The following is a 22,830-nucleotide window of genomic DNA, read 5'->3' on the forward strand; positions in this document are numbered from 1 at the left end:
TTCAATTTGCACAGAAGTAGATTCTGTACAGTAAATAAAAGTTGTTGACCTTTAACTGATTCTTTTGGTATATTCCACAAACTATTTCTCAAATCACAGGCAAATTTTCATTTCTATAATAGTTTCAGCTAAGTCTATCTTAGAGGAGTAAACTGAATATCGAACTCCATAGAATTTTAGATCATTAGTCACATATGTCCAAGTAAAACTGTTTTCACCAAGTCATGGCAAGCTAATTGGCATGGTATTGGACTATAGAGAAGACCGAACCTGTATGATCCAAGTTAAGTTTTCCTTTGGAAAAAGTTATCTGTGAATGCTCAATTACATTGAAAGATATTAAAGTTAATCATGCAATGATTAATAATATATAGTTAATAACTAATTAGAAGCAAGGCAGATTTTACTTTCAACTTTTTATTAATGTCACCTCCTCTGTTTAACTCCTTTGATGTCACCATCTCTGTTTATTCATTTTTCAGTCTGAAATACACTAGGGTGGCTCTTTAAATTCTAGAACACATAACGGTATTAATGGATGGTAGAGTAAGAGCAACTTTAGCTTGAAGGTTAAAGCAAAATGCAGTTATTGCCCTAGATTTTAATTTTGTTTATATTTTCCCTTTAAATTAATTCACTAACACAATTTTAACATTTTAACAAAGTACAATAATATGAAAAAAAAAATCCTTGTTCTCTCTCTTCCTGCCCTGTTAAATATCACGTGTTAAACGGTCAGTGCTAACGATCACAAGCACTAATATTGCATATGTCTGCCTGCGTATGCTACAATGTTAACCTGTGTTAGTTATCGGATAATTCAAGTCAACTTGCACAGCAGTAGGGGTCTTGAGTGGCTTGAAATCTTCTCTATCTCAGGATAGCGATTTTACGAACAAACCCATAGCAGGGTAGCAGGAATCAAATAACTACTTTTCCTTTAAATATTTATTAAAACCACATCAAACTAAACCAAATAAAACTCTTACGGCAAATAATTCGGGAAGTTAAATCGTCTGCGTTTCATATTTCAGACTGGTATAAATTTAAAATAACCTTTAACACAGCCGCACTAAACGATGACAGTATGTTTTAACACAACAACGTAAAATACAAGCAGATATACTTTTAATTCGATGTCTTTTAAACTCTTTGAATAATCTCAACCTCTTTTCATAAACATTTACGAGGTTTTCCCTTTATGAGGTTTATTCCTCCTTGACAAAGCTGAGAACACAGTCGCTTAAAGTAGATCCTGCACGCTCCACTGAGGGGCTGACAGTTAATTTACATGTATATCGTTTTCCCTTTTAACTGATGGACTTGAACTTGATCCACGGGTGCGTGCCGCGCACTTCGAAAGCCGGGTCGCTGCTGTAGATGTGATGGGCCAAGTCCCCCAGGTCCGGCTCGGGGTCGCTGGTGGCGAACTCGGCCGCCTCGTCCACCTCCCTCCTCACGCCGGCGTCGATCTCCCGCAGCTCCTCGGCCGTGGCCAGCCCGCTGCCCACCAGCCTGTCCGTGAGCAGCATGACGGGGTCGCTCTTGCTGCGCACCTCCTGGACTTCCTCCCGTCCCCGGTAGCTGACGCCGGGGTCGCTCATGCTGTGGCCGTGGTAGCGGTAGGTCCGCAGCTCCAGCACGATGGGGCCCCGGCCGGCGCGGCAGTGGGCGGCGGCGAAGCGGGCGGCCTCCCGCACGCACAGCACGTCCATGCCGTCGGCCCGCAGCCCGGGGATGACGCCGCCCCTCGTGTAGTAGTCGGTGCTGGCGGCCGCGCGCTCGGCCGCCGTGCCCATCCCGTAGCGGTTGTTCTCGCACACGAACACGCAGGGCAGCTTCCACAGCGCGGCCATGTTGAAGGCCTCGGCCACCTGGCCCTGGTTGGCAGCGCCGTCGCCGTACAGGGTCAGGCAGATCCGGTCGCCGCCGCTGTACTTGCAGGCCAGGGCGACGCCGGCCCCGAGCGGGCCCTGCGCGCCGACGATGCCGTTGCCGCCGTAGAAGTTCCGGGCGTACATGTGCATGGAGCCGCCCTTGCCCTTGGCGCAGCCGCCCCGGCGGCCCGTCAGCTCCGCCAGGATGGCGCGCACGGGCAGCCCGCGGGTGTAGCCCACGCCGTGCGCGCGGTACGACGTGATCACGTGGTCCGAGGGCGCGATGGCGGCCTCCAGCCCCACGCAGCAGGCCTCCTGGCCGTCGCACAGGTGGCAGAAGCCGCGGATGAACTTCTGCTTGTACAGCTGGTCCGCCTTCAGCTCCATGCGCCGCACCGCCACCATCGCGCGGTAGTACCGCAGCCCGTCCTGCCGCGCCAGCGCCGCGCTCCCCGGCGGGCCCTCTTCCAGCCGGTACAGGTCGCACTTCGGAATCTCGAACGTGGCGTCGCTGGAATAGGTGCAGGACGCCACCGGCACCGGGCGAGCCGGCTTCGGGGCCGCGGCCAACACGCGGGAGAGGAGAGCAGCCAGCATCTTCCTCATGGGGCAGCGCGGAGGGCGGCGGCGGCGGCGGCTCCCGGCGACCCACGGCGCGACAGCCCGTCGGAAACGCAGGTGGCGCCACAATGGGGGCTGGGCCACGTGGCGCGCAGGCGCAGTGGGCCGCCGCGCTCCTCTCCCCCCAGGGCTCTATGGCACCTCCCAACCGTAAACTGAAGGCTCCGGCAACGGCACCCTGACCCTGACCCGCGGCACCCTCATTGCTAAACCGCCACACTCTGAGTCCCTTCTCGTCCCTAAGCTCATCAGCAGCGCCTCTGCAACTCTGCCCTCAGGGTGTCAAACAGCAGAGAGGAACAAACTGGGTACTTCAGGCACACAAAGAGTCCCAAGAGAGGAGCTAAATACCCAGGTGTTCCTTCCTGCCACTGTTTCTTTAATGTCTTGTTTTTGATTTTTCAAATAGGTATGAATATTTTATCCTGCTCTGTCATATGCATATTTAACGTAAACGAATTTATTGCATGCATATTTAATGTAAAAATAAAACTGCACATCAGCAGCCCCCAACTTTTTTGGCATCGGGGACGGGCTTCATGGTAGTTAACTTTTCCAGGGATGGGGGAAGAGGGGCAACGGTTTCAGGATGATTCAAGAGCATTATATTTATTGTGCGCTTTATTTCTGTTATTATTACATTGTCACTTGCCACTCACTGATAGGGTTTTGATATGAGTCTGATTTATTATGGTCTCTGTGCAGTCAAACCTCTCTGCTAATGATCATCTGTATTTGCAGCGGTTTCCAATGCTAGCATCACAGCCTCTGTTCGACCTCAGATCATCAGGCATTAGATTCTCATAACTAGCGTTGAACCTAGATCCCTCCCATGCAGTTTAGAATAGGGTTCACACTCCTATGCGAATCCAATGCCAGGTGGAGCTCAGGCGGTGATGCGAGTGATGGGGAGTGGCTGTAAATACAGATGAAACGTCCCTTGATCACCCTGGGCTCACCTGTGCTGTGCAGCCTGTTACTGACAGGCCACAGACTGGTATTGGTCCGTGGCCCTACGGTTGCATGCCACAGCTATAGATTATTTTTTGGTTTAGTTAACTTAAAAAAAATAAAATAAACATTTAAAAACACAAAAGAAAAGTTGGTGGTCCAAAATTAGAAAAATACGCTGCATTTATCCCATGGCTTCTAGACTTTTATCACCTGGGGAGGGAGAAGGAACTACAGAATCCCCAGCCTAAGAGTCTAAACCCACTAATAAGTTTCGCCTGGCATGGGAAAATTGAGAGCTGGTTTGAGATGCATTGTGGTAAAAAAAATTGTGATTTTTCCACCTTTCCTCACTCTTTCTATTAAATAATAATTCTGAATTCTGTCCACCAGTTTTATCCCTATTTCCTAATTCACCTTTTTTTTTTTTTTTGTCTTTAACTGTACTTAAAGATGTCCTCAATAGGTTTCCACAGATTCAGGTGGTTTTTTGCTTTTTTATCAATCAAATTGAACCAGCCTTAGTCCAGAAACTAAGAGGCATGTTCTTATAATACCCCTTTATACAGGCATTGTGGTTAGTATAGAAACCATTAGAAAATGAAACTTCTTAAAAAGTGACCCACCAAACAGTATACAGTTTGGACTGCAAGAGTGCAATAGAGTTTGCTTGGGTCACTGGTAATAGTTGAAGCATAAGGCAGGAGCCTTAGCCCAAAGGCTACAAAGATCCCATGTCATTTTCCTCTTTTGTGCTTTTACGAGGAAGGTAATTTTGTACTCCAATAAGCCAGCCCTACCCAGGAATCCTGTTCTATTTAGAATATTAAGCAATTCCCTTTAATACATGCTCTGTTTTATATCCATTGCCTATTTGTAAATGATAAATTCTTTCCCAAATTTGCATATTACATGTTCAAAGCAGCTGCCTTTTCTACATCTAGTTCCAAGTGTTATTTTGGGCACTTTTGATATTCAGGCAGGAAGGAGAAAATAGCTTGTTAAAAAGTTATGATACCTCTTAAAACTTGATCCTCTTCCCACCTTCCAAACCCAGACATCATAATGGGCCTCATCTTTTCACTCAATTTAAAAGTCGACTTTGGGAATTCATGGTCTTGCTGTGTTGTTTGCTCCCTCTTTGATACTTTGCCTGTCTCTGCTGTTCTCTTTCATTCCTGCAGGTATTGCCTGTCTCCAGGGAGCATTATCTCCATAAGAATGAGAAAAATGACACTGCAGGATGGAACGGTGGTGTTAATGGGTCACTGAGTGACAGCTGAGCCTGCTCTCAGAGGTTTCAGCCAGGCTAGCGCTGCCAGGAACACAGAGCTATACAGTGAAGTGTGCCAATTTAATCTTGTCACATGTAGCCTGGGCTGCAAAGATAGAGCTCCCCTTAAAAGCCCAGTGTGACAAGGCTAAACCCGACTCGTGCCAGAGGAGAACATGCAAAGATACTAATTGGAAAATATCTGTACTACAGGTTCCTACAGAAGATGGCCCTTTTTTTTTGCAACAGGCTCTGGTTAAGATAATAAATAATAAAATATAAAACTTCTAGGGACCTCTTGGTAATCAGTTACCCTATATACCCTAAATTCAACTTAAAGATAGGCTGAAATCACATTTGCAGAATATGATGTTGAAACATTTCTATTAAACTGATTAATCATGATGATGACTTTTTTTTACTTTCATTGCTATCTTCCCAAACCTATCCACATTTTCAAAAAGTGAAGTTTCTAGACATCAATGTAAAAGTTTAATGCAGCCCAAGGAGACCCAGAGCTGTAGAGCTTCTCTTATATGCCCCCAGGTATAAGGATTCAATCTATGCATGGACAGTAGAGCCAATGAAGGTGTTCTTTTCTTCAAATAATTTTTCTTTTCTTGTCATTGTTCAATACCATGTTTATTACCAAGCAGAACTAAGTCATCTATGTGCTCACCGCTGACATGTTGTTTGCAATTAAAATCCCCACAAATTCTAAGTTTTTAATTAACACCAAATCTCACTTTTAATCTACTTGAAATTAAAGGAAAACAGATGAGCACTTTTATAAGGCCAATGGCAGACTTTACATTTAATTAATAAAAAAACCTAATAAAAGAGGAGCCAGTGATTATAGTAGCACTCATCCATGTCAGTGTGACAGAATTTCACATTTTATGTCTGATGGTTGATCCTACAATGGCATTTTTGAATTTATCTTAAAAGTGTCACTCCCCTTGCATCAACAGCATATAAAATATTTTTTAATAAGAGACAAGGAAATGCAAATAAAAGAACAGTTAGCATGTTTGAAGGATATTTACATTTCTCCAGTAATAATTGCACTTTTCCACCAAATGTTAAGTGAAGAAAGCTGTTAAGGAGTGAATATGCTCTAGATAAATAATATCAGATCTCATTATATGATCAGTAGAAATGTACTTTTTCATAGCTCTAAGATTTGGCAATTAAGAGTGATGAGTAAGAACTTGATGAAAAAAATTGAGTTATTTATAACTCGGAGAAGAATTTTTCCCATTTGGTCTATTACTTTATCTCCCTTGGAGAAAAGGGAAAATGTCAGTACCATATTTTGCAAAATAATGACAATCAAGCAAAGTTCCTCTCTAATGTTACCATAAGTGAAGCTATTCCAGAACGTTTCAGGGACCTAAGCAAACAATATTTTTTTTTCTTTTCTTACCCTCACCATATTTCTGAAATGTCATTAAATAATAATTCAGGACAAATTATCAGAAAGAGAAGCCTTGACTGGAAGTGAGAGGTAAAGGAGGAGTGTCGTCATCCTGCCTAGTTAATGATGGTGTGAGGAAAGGGAAGATGTAAGGGGTTAATTTTTAGTGGCAACAGATATAGCCACCATTGTCCTCCAGATGGATAACCAAAGTCATCTGTACTGTCATGCTTGCAGTACTCAAGCCACTATTCCTACAGTTTTGGACCAGGGTCTAGCAGATATGATAAAAGAGATCATAATACAAAACTGTAAAAGAAAACTTTCTAAACATTTTAATAATCCCCTCTATAACTAGAGCTGTAATTGAATGTAGCCAAGTGAGATAAAAAAAATAAAATGGTGTGTATAAAATCTGCTGTCACGATTTGCTATGGTCTAGTGTCTCAAACAGTAGAGGACTGGTGTAGGAGTCAAGAGTTTTAAACTGATTTCTGCTCAGTATTTTGAGTTGTTTTGTAAAACCATAATCCTCATTTAAAATCAAAATCAATTCAATAAATGTTCTTGACAAATCACAGCAACTTCAAGAAAGTCCAAGTCAGAGTTAAATCCATTTGCATTGCCTTCAAAAATTTTTACACTTCTTGGGAAAGTTTTTGTTCAGCAGATTTTAATTCTCACATATTTGAAAATGCGTTGTTACGAAATTTTATTCGGTAAATAAACATACATTTCTCCCTAGTAACTTTGATTTTAATAGCAATCAAGTGTATATATATATATGTGTGTGTGTGTGTGTGTATATATATATATATATATATATATATATATATATAATGTGATAGTAAAAAATGAACTCTACTCAATAGTGAAATGAGGGCTTCACTATTCTGTGCAGTCTTGTAATATATTAGCTTCCTCTTGATTGTACGATTTTATTATATCTTTATAAATGTCCTTCAACAACCGTTCCTTTTAATGACTTTGGGTGGACTATTATGTTTGTAATATCACTATGCCCATGTGATAACATAATTAGCACATTTATTTATTTTGACTTTGTTTCTTTAAAGAAGACCTAAGAGTCACTGAAGGAAGTTTACAGAAAAGGAAGGAATATTGGCAAAATTCCAGGGCACTGCTGCCCCCTAGAAGGAAACTTGAGCAGCACATTTGACCAAAACAGACAAAGCTTGAGAGGAGGATACTTTGAGGGAGACTGCAAATCATGCACCCCACTTTAAGCACCTACTATTGGCCACATCCTCGGGGTTTTTTTTTTTGTCCTATCCTGTGTCTAAGTGTGGGCACAGTGTTACCTATTATATCCTAATCTTGGACCCTAATAGATTCCATCCTAATAGATTCAAAGGGGATCCCTGTGAATATATACAGACATACAAGCAAATTTTTCTTGGTAAAAGAATATTTTTAATAAATGGAAATGAAATTTTAGGTGATTATATGCCTTAATTTAAGATTTAAGGCATCACAGATATTGCCCAGATATGCGATAGACTTGCTTCTTTTTGCTGGAGATACAAAGTTAACAGTTTGCTCATTGGACCCTCTCAGAGTCTGGTAAGGCAGTTATTCTTATTCCCAATTTCTAGATGAGGAAACTGAGGCCTTGGGAGTTTACTGTACTACTAAGTAGTACAGAAATGCAATGATAACATACAATTAAATTTCCCTCTACTTAATCCAGTTCATTGGGAGGTGGTGTGCTGTGAGCTCTTCCAGTTTGTCTGGCACTGCTTAGAGAAAAGGACACATCATCATTGAATGACAGAGGAAGCAACACATGAGCAGCTGTTATAGAGGCAATAAAACTAATGTATTACATTCCAGGCAATGGTGACAATGACAGTTTGTCTTTATTAGGATCAATGATGAACAAATTAAAAATAGAGCACTGTCAAACTGCAACATACAAAACAGAACACTCTAATTTTGCAAAGTTGTGTCGTCTCCTTTAATTTGGTAATACAGCAGAGCCATAAAGGCACACTGGGAAATATGAAAATCAGGATCTCATAATTATGCAATGCTCTATGAATATGAATGCCATTTCTCCAAGCAACCTAAGACAATGCCGTCGATGTCTTAGGGAGCTTTTCGTATGTGAGAATCTTTCTGTTCCCACGGACCCATTGTGCATTTAGATTCTACCATATTGCCATAGTACCCAACACTATAAATCTAAAAGGCCACCGTGGGGGAGGCTTCAAAGACCATTTTAAATTAGAGGCCTAATAAACATCATCCACGTTATGAAGAGAGTGTGCAAGAAGAGTTTTTAAGCTCAGACATCTCATCAAGGCATCATCTCCAGGCAGCAAGATTGTTGGGGACTGTCAGAGGAATTTAACAAGCTCCTGTCGGGGCCACCAGCTGTCCATGTGCTGCCATTCTCTTGGGCCCTGAATATTGCACGGCAACTTTTATTTCTTCAAAAGCTCCTGGCCTTTCTCTACCATCATTTAGCCCCTATTCTCACTTCAATTCATAATAAAAATTACCATCTCTTTATAAGAATGCATTACAACTTTTCCAAGGGATTTTCCATCCTTTCTGGCATTTTTCCATATTACATGGAAAATTTATAAGGACTATTGATAGAAGGAGAAACAGAGCCAGCAAGGGTCGTAAGCCCAGTAAACACTGGGCATGTCCTCAGTCAATACACCCGATTCATCCAGAGCCAGAATCTCACTTTCTGATCCAGCGCTTCTTGCATACACACACCATGCTGCGCCCCGACCCCATCTGTCTGTTGACGAATTTTTACATCTATCAGAACTTCCTTCCCACAAATCTCAGTGGAAGAAGATTCCTTCTCTTATCTGGAAATCTGACCCCTCCGACTTTGCCACACAACCTTCTATTCCCTCATAATGAGATACTGTTCGTATATTCACCCCACTCCCACACCCCCACCGGAGAATCATCAATTTTGTCTTCTCCTTTGGCTTCCTTTCATGCTCAGATTTCCTCAGCTCTGAAAGAGGATACCAGAGTCCTCACTGCCTCTTTTAGATCTCATCCTATATTATTCCTTTTATCTAGTCCAGCTCCGCAAATACGCAGCCTGCACCCACAGTCTCCGTTTACTTTGCTCTAATTGCTTCCATATGCTTCTGCAATCTGTGTCATCAACAATGAACGGAAATTTCTCACATCAAGGACTTGCTTAAATTTAATGACAACTTTGGTATTATCACTCTCTGAAACTCTCCACTAAATAAGTGTTTCTCCATGGATATTCCCTTACACCAACTTAAAAAAAAAAAAATCATGTTCTTAAGCTGCTTATACCCCAGACTTCATTTCCTGTGTGTCAACCTCTACCCAAAAAGTAAATGTGGGTCTAAGGTTTAATGATATGTGCTCTATTCTTGCCAGCTTAAATGATTACACACAGGGACTCATGATTTATTGGTTTAATTCTCACCAGTAGGGAGATGCCAACTATATTTTCAACATTAACTCCTTTTCATTCTCTAGTCTACCAGAAAAAAAAATGTATTTTAAAGCCCTACAGCTATTTAAGCTTGAAAAGTTCTAAGAAGAAATATTTTCTATCTTCTCCCCATTTAAATAAAAATATCTTCCCCTCTTTTCTCATCATCATCAGAGACATATTGCTGATTTATAAACTTAACATATACTTTGACTATAGTGTCTTTAATAATTCTATACTGTAAACACAGAAAAGCACAAAGACAAAAATTTTATATCACCAAAAGTTAACAGCTGTTAAATTTTGATTGATTTCTTTGTGTATTTTTTTATTTGGTATAATTGAGATCATACTGTGCATTTTATATTTCTTGAGTTTCTTTTGTTAGCATCCTATTGCAATCATTTTCAAAGTCATCAAAAGCCATTTCAAAGATAATTTCAATAGATGCAAAAAATCTCCATTATATGGATGTGCCATAACTAACAAAAAATGTCCCCCTAAGACTGAACACATCTTATTACTGAGCATATACTATGTGCCAAGCACTATGCATTAATCAAAGCACTGATGTTTAAAACTTAGTTTGTTATATTTTTAACACAAAAAAAATTTAATGTGTTCAATATGTCCGTCTTCTCCTTTATGCTTCCATTTTTTATTTGCACATAATCAAGTGCATGTATACTATAAATAACCATTTGTTGTTTTCTTTTTAATGGCTTTATGTCTTTGAGACATCTGGAGTTATTAGATAATACAGGGAGGTGACATTACAATATTTTTTCATACACTCACTTCTTCCCACTATCATGTATTTAGTAGTCTATGTCTTTATTGTTTTGGGATTCTCACTTCATATCTATGTCTACATCTTCATAAGCTAAATATTTTGTTTTTAGGCTGTTTAGTTTGATGTGTCAGTTGATTCTTATGCAAGCACTTCCCAGTTTTGACTATCATGGGATTATAAGATTATATATTTGATAGACCAAGACCTTTCTCATTATATTTCTTTTTCAAAATCCTCTAAGATTTTATAGCCTATGTACTATTTCATATGAAGATCAGAGTAATTTCATTAAATTAAAAAACTATTTGGAAATTGGATTAGAATTATATTAAACATATAAAATATATTGGAGAGGATTTTGTATTTACAATATTTAGTTTTCCTATCCAAAACTATGCATCTTTCAACTTATTTATAATTTTAGACACTGACATTGATTACTTAGCATTGTTTCCCTTATGAATATCCTATACATTGTAAAGTTGTTTCTCAGCTTGAGTGTGGTGGTTTTAAAAGACAATTATTTATCGACATCTTACTATGTTCCAGGCACTTTGCTAAGCTTATTGCAAGCACTATTTGACTTTACTGTCACAACAATCCTATGACATAGGTAAGATTGCTTTACTTCTTGTTATTGATAAGAAAACAAAGGCTTTAATAGTATTTCCAGCAAATGATGGAAACCGTACTCAAATCCAGATCTAATGCCAAAGCTTCTAATGTTCTATCCGTAAGGTTAGCTCTCAGTGTGAAACAGATATTTTGTTAACGAAATATTCTAAATTTAAATTTTTGCTATATTTTAAGCAAATGTGTTAAAATTTATCAAATGTATTTTCAACATTTATTGCGATATATGATATCTTTTTGTGTGACTTATTAATATATTGGCATTCAAAGCCACTCCTAGGGTGTCTGGGGCCCTGGCAAATATATTTTCGTGGACCTCCAAAATGCATTACAAAATTCATGGGTCCATGCAGGGTATAGTGATTTACCGATGATGATTTAGAATAATGGATAGCAAAAAGGTAATACATTTATCAATTGTCTAATTAGAGCTTGTCAAGGTTCCTGATAGTGTTCAGTAGGAACAGTCTGTTCTTGTTCATGCCTAAGAACCATCTCTTCCTGTTCTTTATTGCCAAATGCATCATTTCTATCTCATTTCCTATCTGCTTCCTCAAGAAAGAGCTAGTACCTGTTATTAATCACAAAGCAGTTGCTCTCCAGAACTTGTTTGCATCAAAACAACATAGATCTTCTTGATTCTGTACTTCCCTAATACTAGTGATTTAATTCTGGTTCCATCATTGCTCCTGATGCTGCTACATACTTCCTGCCACCCACGAACACTAGCTTCTCAAAGGTTGTTACCGAGCTTTATTGATGATGACCACAAACGCAGGCCTTACCCAGAGTATGCAGGGAAAAGCAAATGATAATTCAATTTCTGGCGACATTCGATTTACCTTTAGGATGGAAAAACACATCTTCTGACCATGTCTTCTCTTGAGCGGTTTAGGCTATAGTCATAGCATTCTTCAGGTGTGATTTCTTTCCGTGTTGATTGCTCTCCTGCCTTCCACTTACGGCCATCAGCTGGAAGGGCTGTGGGAGTAGTGAGCAGAGCACAATTATTCATGCACAAACCCGCTGTCCTTCCTGTAGCACAGCTGAAGACCAACTGAGGAGACCACATTGCCACAGCTTCAATTAGAGGCAAAAGAGGAAATCTATAAGAGGGGCCTGATGGCATTGTGGAGCAAGTCTCTACGTCCTGGGAGGAAAGAGGAGGAGCCACATTGAGGGGCTGCCTGACCAGGTGGAATGGAGTTCATAGAGTGGGGGGCTGACCGCCCTAGGTACCAGTGACGAGAGGTGCATGGAGCAAACGGTGCCTGCTGCCATCCCTGGCATGCTTGGATGCTGTAGGCTGTAGGCGACACCATAGTCATTACACAAATGTGCAAGAGCCATGCCTTGCTCAATGTTCAAACCCAAAGATTAGCGCTGAACGGTGGGTAGTCAAAAGCCCTGAATTTGTTCTAAATTCCGTGTGAATGAGAGTCACGCAAAATCAACTCATAAGCACAATTCTGGCAGCCCAATCTTGCTTGATCCCAGGACACCAGCCAGCAGGACTGATCTATTTTCTAGGCCACTCATGTGGAACTGGTGCCCAGGCATGGGGCCACGGGTTGACCCCATAGGCAGGTGTTCTAGACTTCTCTGGGAACCAGGTCAACCCCAAAAACACGATAGAGGGTCAGAGGGCAAAGAGAAGAAATACACAAACAAACATATATACACATGTATCATCTTATTTTATCTATATAATCTGTATAAAACATTTGTATGCAATTATATGTATGGATTTCCTAATAATCAAATTTTCTTTAATTTCTGTGACAAATTCAAATTGTTGATGTTAAGATATTTACCTAATTCATAAAAAATTATGTAACCCGATTTTCACAAATATCTTCTTTTCTGGCTACTAATTTCTGTTTTGGCAGTTTATGTGTATACTAGCACAAACCTGGATTCCAGAGTTAAATTTCTTAATAACTAGTCCATCGTTATTTTCAATAGATTACATTCATTTATGCTTATATCCACTTTTTACCTCTGATGTGTCATAATAATCATCACTAACCTTTATTGATTACTTAGCATATAATATTTACTGTGCTCAACTTTTTCATAGGTTATCTAATTCTCACATGCACACTTTTATGTGGGCAGTATGATTATGAAAATGTTCTCATGGTTAAAATGAAGTGTATTTAAGTGCTTACCTTATCCCACCTGACAGAGTGTGTGAATACTATAGTCAGATTGTGAACCAATTTAGTCTGAGCCCAGAGTTCTTACTCTTAACCTTTGTACCCTGGAGAAAGAGTACTGAAAAAGATAAGCTCTCTGCCTTGTCTTTTTAAGGAAACTTAAACTCTTGTACAGGTATTTGAGAGGCCCAATCAAATTCCACTTCTTTCTTGCCTGGGTGCTAAATAAATTGGTGTATAAGATAAAGGATTCACCAGTGGAAGACAAAAATGTCATCCTGATTTCTGTAAAGCTCCCATTGGAGAATAGCTTGGTGTAAAAGTAGAATCATTTTCCTAACTCAAGATCAGGCAGACTTACCTACTTGGTTACAGGTAATGCCAGACCCAGGAAAGAAGGACCATGGATGGGGGAGAGCAGAAAGTAAGTCCTGCCACCTGTGGGATTCTCATTCTCCAGAGGAAGAGAGAGGAGGTGAGCCTAGCACTCAATTTTGACATCCCAAGTTTGCCATGTAGGTAAGTCAGTCTACCTGTTGCAGGTGGAGCCACTGAAAGGATGGAGAAGACCCAGAAGTAGCCCATCCCATCCCAAGTCTGATGAATTTCCTCCCCTTTCTCTCTCATCCAATGTCCACCCTCTCCCGTGCCCACACCAGCGGCTCCTTCCTGGCCAGCCTGCTGTGGATCAGTTCTCTGCGACTAGGAAACTGCGCATCCTGCTCCTTCTGCCTCTGTTTCAGCTTTTGTTTTGTTGCCTCAGTGAGTGACTCAGTTCTCTCGGTGGGGGGCTGCGTTCTGTGAATTGTTGACTTGGGGGTAGAAGAAATACATGAATACTTGGAAATAGTGTCCTTCTAAAAGTTTATATCTGGCAAACCCAAGAGAGTTGATCAAACAATTTTTGAAAAAAATAATAAATCAAATTCAAATGTTAGTTATGAAATGAGCACGCAGAATATAATAGATTTATATATCAAAATAAACAGATAAAATATGAAAGAAAAAAAGGCTTCATTTTATAATACTAACAAAAAACAAAATAGCTTGGAAAATTTTTAGTGAGAAATGTTCTTATATGAAGAATCCTAAAACTTCAAAACAATGCAAAAAAATATGAAAAATGGAGACACATTTGGCTTGCAGATGAAAAGACATTATTTTAGCTGTGTCAGTTCTTCTAAAATTCATCAATGTTGCCTAAAACAAAAAAACATGATTGGGGGTGGACAGATAGGAGTTATGAAAATAGGTGTAAAATTGTTCTAAAAAAACCAAGAGAGAATTTCTAGAGATGTTTTAAAAGAGATCATTAATGAGGAATTTTACCTAATCTGTATATAAAATATTAAAAAGTGACAATTAATTAAAGAGTTTAGGTTTTTTTTGATACATAATGATTGCACATATTCATGGATTACATGTTACATCTTGATACAAGCACACAACATACAATGGCCAAATCAGATTCACCTAAAACATTCACCATTGCTTTATGTTGGGAGCATTTGAAAACTTCAGGCTATTCTGAAATACAATAAACTATTGTCAACTATAGTTGCCCCATTGCACCACTGAACATCAGAACTTCTTCCTTCTATTAAACAGAATTACCCTTTCACCAACATCTCTTCATTACCCCATCCCACCACCCTGACCAATCTCTAGTAGCCACCATTCTATTCACTACTTCCTTGAGATCAATTTTTTTTTAGGTCCCATATATGAGTGTGAAAATGAAATATTTGTCTTTCTGTGCCTGGTTTATTTCACTTGAGTTTAGTGTTTTGTAGAGTGACAGACCAAAGACCCAAAATAGAGACAAAAAAAATATTAGTATGGGGCTTTAGCATATGAAAAATATATAATACCAAGTTAGAAAGCAAGTACAGATGCTGGCACATGGTTTTGGGAGAATTGGCTAGCCACTTAGGCAAACATTTTTTTTTTAAAGTTAATTTGGATATTTAACTTTTAATAGCTAATAACTTGCTATTACACCAAAACCAGCTTTATAGTCATCCAAATATTAATTGTAAGGAAATTATATCAACTATTGAATACCAATTGCGCTTCAGAAAAGGTAATTTTACAGCTCTAGAAGAAATTGTGGGCAGTGGGGAAAGAAGGTTGATATAAAATCTAGAAACAAAGAGCCAAAAGTTAAAAATGCAACCCAGTATTTTTTGAACTGCAGGAAAAAATATAAGAACATCTCTGAGCCTAGAGTCCAGATGGACAAGTGCTGGCAGAGGAGGGTAGTGACCCAGGAGTTATTAGTGTAAACCACTGAAATGTTTTAAAAAGGGTAGGACATGCTGACATTTTTGCAAGTGAATCATTTCTTTGAATGATTCTCATTTTGAGTTGACGTTGTTTGCACTAACTTGAGCACCTTTCTAATTCACATGACTTGTTTTTTGTGTGTATATGTATGGCTTTTTGCTTGTTAGGTTGGGGGAATTTTTTTTCAAAAGAGAATAAAGGTGTTTCATATAAAATGAAAACAAAGCATCTTTTAATTACCCATGTTTTCACTCCTCGTTGATTTCCACGCCACGTTATTGCCTATAAGATGAAAATAAATCTAATTGTTCCACAGCACACAGACTGCACATGAGCCTCTTCTCATGTTGCTTAGTCTTTAAAATTTCAGGAAAGAAAGCTTCTAGATCAGCTGATGACGGTGTTCAGTTAATTAGCAAATACTAAAGCAGGAAAGACTTGTTTTAATCATTCATTTCCACACTCCCCCCTCGAGGACAGGTCCTTTTTGTAATAGAACATAGGTGCTGACAAAAAGGGAAAAAAGAAATCAAAAAGGATATAATTACTCCAAAAGAAATGTGAAGAAATAGACTGAATATTGTATATTCCTTCATGTAAGAAGTTATTGGAGATGGAAAATCCATTTCATTTTTTTAAGACAAGAGATGGTGATTATCCAGGTAACACTGTGTAGCTATATACAATATGTATAGCAAAGTCCTACTTAACGCTGCTTATAAAATGAAGTCATTGTGCTTAATGGAGGGGCTATAATTCTAATACATCTGGTATACCATAGGAAGCTCAAGGTTAGTTTTTTTTCCTCCATTTAACTAAATTCATTCTAATCATCTGTAATATTCCTCTTGGAGTTTCAGAATTCATCCCTTTCCTAAGTGATGGGCTAGAATAAAGAATTTCCCAAAGAGTACAAAGCAATTTTCAGATAAATACCTGACACAGACTTCAGTGTTCATCATATCAGTTTCTAGGAAACCAAACATATAATCATGCAGTAAATTTGGGGTCTAAACTTAAGCTGAAGTATTTTAATTCCCAACATATGCTTTCTCCATAGTAATTATAGAGTGCACAGAAACTTTACAAAACATGTATTTTGGGATTCTTATTTTGAGATGATTTTTATATTCCGAAGGAAATACCTAAGACAGCATCATACTAAATCGATGCCTGAAACTGGCAGCAAATGAGATCCATGGAGAACATCAGTAATTACCGTTTGATCTGAGGAATGCCTCAGTATAACTCCACACATTGCCCTTCTGAGAATGCTGAAAGTATATTCAACAGTTTATTCATACCTTACTATTTATTGAGAGGACATTAGGTGGAAGCAGATATAATCAGAGAGGGAACAGGGAGCTGAATGTTGCAACCACATAGACTACAACAACTTTAATTTTATTTTTAATAAGCTGGAGCCACTCAAAAGTTTTAGGAGAAACAAACTAAAAGTTTAAAAACCATACGAATTCTAGAAGAAGATGTTGAAAAAACTCTTACAGACATTGGCCTAGGCAAAGAATTTATGAAGAAGACTGACCCCAAAGCAATCACAGCAACAACAAAAATAGACAATGGGACTTCATCAAATTAAAAAGCTTTAGCAGAGACAAGGAAACAATCATCAGAGTGAACAGACAACCTACAAAATGGGAGAAAATATTCTCATGCTGTACATCCAATATAGGGCTGATAACAAGAATCTATATAGAACTCAGGAAAATCAGCAAGAACAAAATCAAACAACCCCATTAAACAGTGGGTAGAAGACATGAACAGAAACTTTTCAAAAAAAGATAGACTAATGGCTAAACAAACGTGAAAAAATGTTCAACATCTCTAATCATCAGGGAAATGCAAATCAAAATCACAACGAGATATCACTTAACTCCAGTGAGAATAGCTTTTGCCAAAAAGTCCCAAAACATGGTAAAGACATAAAATGTAACCAAAACATTTGTACCCTCATAATATCCTGAAATAAAAAATAAAAACATTAAAAAAAGTCCCAAAACAACAAATGTTGGCATGGGTGCGAAGAGATAGGAACACTCGTACACTGCTGGTGGGACTGCAAACTAGTGCAACCTCTAGGGACAGTAGTATGGAGACACCTCAAAGACGTAAAAGGAGAACTACCATTTGATCCAGCAATCCCACTACTGGGTATTTATTCAAAGGAAAAAAAGACATGCTGTAAAAAAGATATCTGCTCTTGAATGTTTATAGCAGCACAATTCACAATTAAAAAGATATGGAAAGAACCCAAAGGCCCATCAATACATGAGTGGATTAATCAAGTATGGTATATGTATACCACAGAGTACTACTCAGCCATAAAAAAGCAATGGTGAATCAATATCTCTTGTATTAACTTGGATGGAGCTGGAGCCTGTTCTTGTAAGTGAAGTATCACAAGAATGGAAAAACAAACACCATATGTACTCACCATTAAATTGGTACTAATTGATCAACACTTATGTATACATATGGAAACAACATTCATCAGGGATTGGGCAGGTGGGAGAGAAGAATGGGATAGGTAAATTTACACCTAATGGGTGCGGTGCACACTGTCTGGGTGATGTGCACACTTGTAGCTTTGACTCAGGTGGTACAAAGGCAATTTATGTGACTAAAGTCTTTGTACTCCCCTATATTCTGAAATAAAAAATAAGAATAATAATAAAGAGTAGGCAAAAAAATTAAAAAATAAAAAGTATATTTAAACTGTCACTTATAATGAACTTTAAATATAGAAGGTAAATTAATGCCAATTAAAAATAATTAATTCAACTACTTACAGATTTGTGCTGAATATTTGCTGAAGAGGTATACTTTGTTACCCCTGGAACTTAAAAAAAAATTAAATAATTCCTTAAGTCATTTTGTTTTTAATGAAAAGTAACAAACATCACAGCTCTTTTCGGGTTTTGGGGTCTGAAATGTCAGTTTTTGGCACGCTCATGGCCAAAGAATGACCAGACACACGAAAGTAAGGCAAGCATGAAAATGAGGTTTTTGTTGAGCAGAGAAAGACAGGATTACAGAGCAAGAACAAGATATGGGCTTACAGGATTACAGAGCGAGATACATACATCACAGATGATGACCAGACCCACCGCTGCAGCAAAGGGAAAGCAAAACGAAGGACCTGGTTATGTTCTCAGTCTTATTTTACAGTGTCCGGATTGGGACCTCCCTCGTGGGTCAGGCGTCACCACGGATTCACTTTGACTGGACGGTTGGGAGTTATGTGACCTGAGTCTTACTCTGCATGTGGTTGTTCTAGGTCACTTTCTGGACTGTTACCCATGCTGTTTGGCCCGTGGGCTCAAGAGTCCTCTGCGTGCTTTCACAGTTGGTGCACTAAGTTGTGATTGGCAGATTCATAGGGTGTTCCCTCCTCCCCCAGGTATGGCAGTGGCTTGGGATAGGATTAAGGTGGGGCAGGACCAAGATGGGTCCAACCTTGTCCTTCTTCCCAGGTGGGGCAGTTGCACCAAGGCAAGGCACCCACTTCCGTCCTAGCAGATCCAGAATCCCTTGCTAACTACCTACCTAATACCTTGACCTCTGGCGTATTTTTAAATAGGACTGCATTTTCTTCTTGAGTTCTTCCCACATGATTTAATTAGAACTACCAATTTGAACTCTTTCTATATGTCAAGAACTATTCTAAGAAGAACTTTATAGTTCAAAGGGAGGTAAAGTTAAAATAAAAGGCAATGTATCAAGTATGAAAATGGCTTTAAAAGAGGTATACACGGTATTGGTATTATATGAGTCTTTAATAAACTAACTGTCTAGATTTAAGTGCCATGTCGTTGGAGAATCTTCTCTAAGACTTTGACCTGATTTTGAGGAAATAGAAAAAACAATTGTATTTGTCCATGTAAAGGATGATGTGTGTGTGTGTGTGTGTGTGTGTGTGTGTGAGTGACAAATGGAGGCGAGAAAGTTAATGGAGGTGAGAAAGGAAGGAAGACTAGACAGACTCGGCCACATATGCAAAGATGCAGAAGCCAGTGTATAGGGAACTACAACCTTTTCCAGATAGCAGGAAACTTTGAGAGGCCGGGTGGCAGGAAATCAAGGTAGACTTGCAAATTGAATGTGAGGAGATTTCTATTACACACTAATGAATTTGGAATTTATCCTTAAAGATTTGATGAGCCATATAATAGGAAAAACAAAGAAGTGGCCTGACCACATTTGCATTTTAGGAAGATCATTCTGGCATTATTAGGTCTTGGAAGGGACAGCCTAGAAGGTGGAAAACCAGTCAGGAGGCTATTCAATCATCCAAGTAAGAAGTGATAAAGACTTTAATTCAGGCTGTCTGGTAAAGGGAATGGCAAGTAACAGACTCTGATGAGAACTATCAGAGATGCAAAGCCGGTGAGAGATGGTGCCTGAGTGCTTGGAGGTGATAAGGACAGGTGACGTCAAAGGTGGACATTTCCAGCTTATTGAGCTAGATGTGTAGTGGCGTCATTAAGTAAGGTAGGAAACAAAAAGGGAAGGAAATGTTTTTGGCTATAAGGTCAGTAAAATTAAGGATTTGCTTTCAGAGATGTTAAGTTTGAAGTGTCGTGAACCAGACTGTCCAGCAGGCGTGATGTCTCAGGAGAGAGGTTTGAGCTGGAAATATGGAAACGGGTCTCACAGCTGGGCACTCATGCCGTAGGGAAGATGAGGTTGCTTATTGAGAGTGTGTATGGTAAAAGAGAAAGAAAATTGAAGCTGGAAACCTGGGATGAGCAATATTAAAAGGGCTTGAAAAGCAAAGAGAATCCTGAGGAGAAGCCTAAAACAAGAAAAAAGAAAACCTGATGAGGGGAAAAGCAGCTGAATATGTCACTTTACAACCCAAATAAGGGATCAGTAGGAAGGAAGAGGATCAGCAAGTTCACGTGCTACGGGTAGGGCACGTTGGAGAGAAACGATTTTTTTCTTAAGTCAGAATCTTGCATTTACAACCAAAATCTAGCCTTCTGATGGGCCAGGGATCTTATTTTTATAGCTTTGTTTTATCCTACAGAATGCCTAGTGTATTGTGTGTGTATTTAAGCGTTCAACAGGATGGTACGTGTAACAAGAGTGTGCATCTTTTTAAGGCAAATATTTTAAACACCTTAATTAATGATATATATTTATATATATATGGCATAAATGCATTAAAATTTTTACAATATTTAAATCTGGAAATATATGTATATATTTTATGGTAAGGCAGGCTAATTACATTTATCTCAATAATAATAAGAAGCTATTCCTATTAGTCATGACTCTTCTCATTGACATACTGAGGACGGTTTGGCATATTTACTCCTTATGCTCAGATATACATAGACTCTTTATTTTGTGGTACAAATATGGTAATTTTAGAAACCGAATATATTCTACTTACTTATTAAATAAACATTAACTATGAATTGCCAATGGTTTGGTCAGACTTGCCTGCACATAATCAGGAACTTGTTATTCATCAAATTCACTGACAATAAATTAATAATATCAAATAGAATGCTAGCTAATCATTCCAGTCAAAACTTCACTAGCATTCTTAAACCGAGTCCTTTCATGATTGCTCATCTAATATTTAAACTTGCATGGCTCATTCCTGCAATAGTATCGCTAACAGGAATTGAAAAGTGACTACTGAACTTTTAGACTTATTTTGTTTTCGATAGTGCTGCTTTTGATTTGGGTAAAGGAGAAACAAAACAGAAGACATTGAAAGGTGGAGTTGCAACCAGGGTTTGTAATTTCAAGTGCTCAAAGGGGACCTCAGGAGAGCAAAGCAGGCTGGGTTTAACACAGCGGCTGTGGGCTTGGTATGCCAGGGAGACCACGGTCAGCTGACGAAGGAGCTGCCATCCAGCTGCAGGCAATGTTTGTCTTCCCATGCTCTGTTTTTTAAATGATGTATATGGAATGCAGTCACTAATGGTTGCTATGCAGAATAGGAATATTTCTTTGGGGGATAATTTATGTTCATACATAATGTCAAGTATTAGAGTTGCAGTTTTGCCTTTACTATCACCTTCTACCTTCTGCACTTAACGTTATGCTTTGCTTTTTCCTAAAGGCAATGCGTATTTTAATTAAAAAATGCCTTTCTTCATTCTGTTCTAGAGAAGTTTCACTGTGTAATTGCAGGGTTCCATTTTATTTTCCTTGTTTAGATTATACCACTTTATTTTAATTGTATATCTTACGGAAAGAATTATAGGAATAAGTATGAGACAGGTATAATTATAATGGCATTTGGCTTAAATATTGGAAAGCATATTTTCCAGGTTTAAAAGCACACTTAGTTCTAGGTTGGAGATTCAGAGCATTAGAATGAAATGGGTGCTGTGCTGTTTCATTTGTAGTTACATTTTTGCTCAAAATTTTTAAAGGACCAAATAAGCCGTATTGCTGGAAGAAAATTTTTGAAAACATAAGCTTAAAATGTTTTCAATATGTATATCCAGAATTAGGAGTATAGGCTGCCTCTAAGACATTCATGTCCAACTTTAAAACGCCTGGTAGTCCTCAGGAGCTCATCTGGTACTTATCTGTCAAGTGGTTCTCAGCGCCTTGGTGCAGAACAAAGAAGGGAAAGTGCTTTTCTATTTCGCTCAGTCTGTTGCTGAGTCTAACTCCTAAGTGATGGGGTCAAGGTCTGCTTTTTAGTTCACGAGATGGGGTGGGGACTTGTGTACTGGCAATTCTAAGTCAGGCTAGGAGGAGTCTTGCTCACCCATGTGCCCCTTTCCTAGACCAGAGTGGAAGATTGAGAAGCTGTGCTTCATTAGAAAAGAGTATCTTCAGGGATTTCTTCCTCCAAGGATTTCAGAGTTCAATGTTTAAGAATTTGGCTTTTGGATTTGTGTGGCCTGGGGTTCTTTATAGCATCTTCCAGGACGAAGTATAGGAAACATGTCCTTGGATCCTTCCCACTCTATTTTTCAGTCCATCCTTTAATGTGCCCTGGATCTCCTTGTTTTTCCCAGACCTGTTCAACTCCAGGTATTTAAAAAGTGCATTCACTCAAACTTTTCAAACTCTAGTTCGTCCTTCTGAATTTTCAGAGATAATCATATTCACACTTGGGACATTGGAGAGCAGATGGATTTGGAAATTAATCTCACAACCCCAGGTTGTTCCAAACCCAGCAAGCCGCGGGCTTTCTCTTACCCACACTCCTTTCTCCCATCCTCCCAGGGTTTCCTCCCAGTCCCTGATCAGTATTTCAGTTCCCCTGCCAGGACAAGACACGTCCTACAAAGCTTTGGCTATTTGCTATGGCTTTACAACCTAACTCCTATCCCAGTGTTTCTGTAGGGAGTATGTA

The 22,830-nt window shown here is 39.2% G+C and overlaps 1 protein-coding gene across 2 annotated transcripts; it reads right to left on the bottom strand.

Moving 5' to 3' along the window:
- Positions 1-1,310: 1,310 nt before the first annotated feature.
- PDHA2 (pyruvate dehydrogenase E1 subunit alpha 2) lies at positions 1,311-2,483 on the bottom strand. Of its 2 annotated transcripts, XM_045536678.1 has the most exons (2): positions 1,956-2,483; positions 1,311-1,880 (listed from the first exon to the last, which is right to left on the bottom strand). In XM_045536678.1, the coding sequence occupies exons 1-2, from the start codon at positions 2,481-2,483 to the stop codon at positions 1,311-1,313; spliced, it is 1,098 nt and encodes a 365-aa protein (XP_045392634.1). The 2 variants fall into 2 exon arrangements, with proteins under 2 accessions (XP_045392634.1, XP_045392633.1); XM_045536677.1 differs by having other exon boundaries at positions 1,311-2,483.
- Positions 2,484-22,830: the final 20,347 nt, after the last annotated feature.

Source organism: Lemur catta, chromosome 24 (genome assembly GCF_020740605.2).
Source record: "Lemur catta isolate mLemCat1 chromosome 24, mLemCat1.pri, whole genome shotgun sequence".
NCBI classification, from domain to species: Eukaryota; Metazoa; Chordata; class Mammalia; order Primates; family Lemuridae; genus Lemur; species Lemur catta.

Excerpts from the sequence above, each read along its gene's own strand:
- PDHA2 (XM_045536677.1), bottom strand. The coding sequence starts at position 2,483 with ATGAGGAAGATGCTGGCTGCTCTCCTCTCCCGCGTGTTGGCCGCGGCC.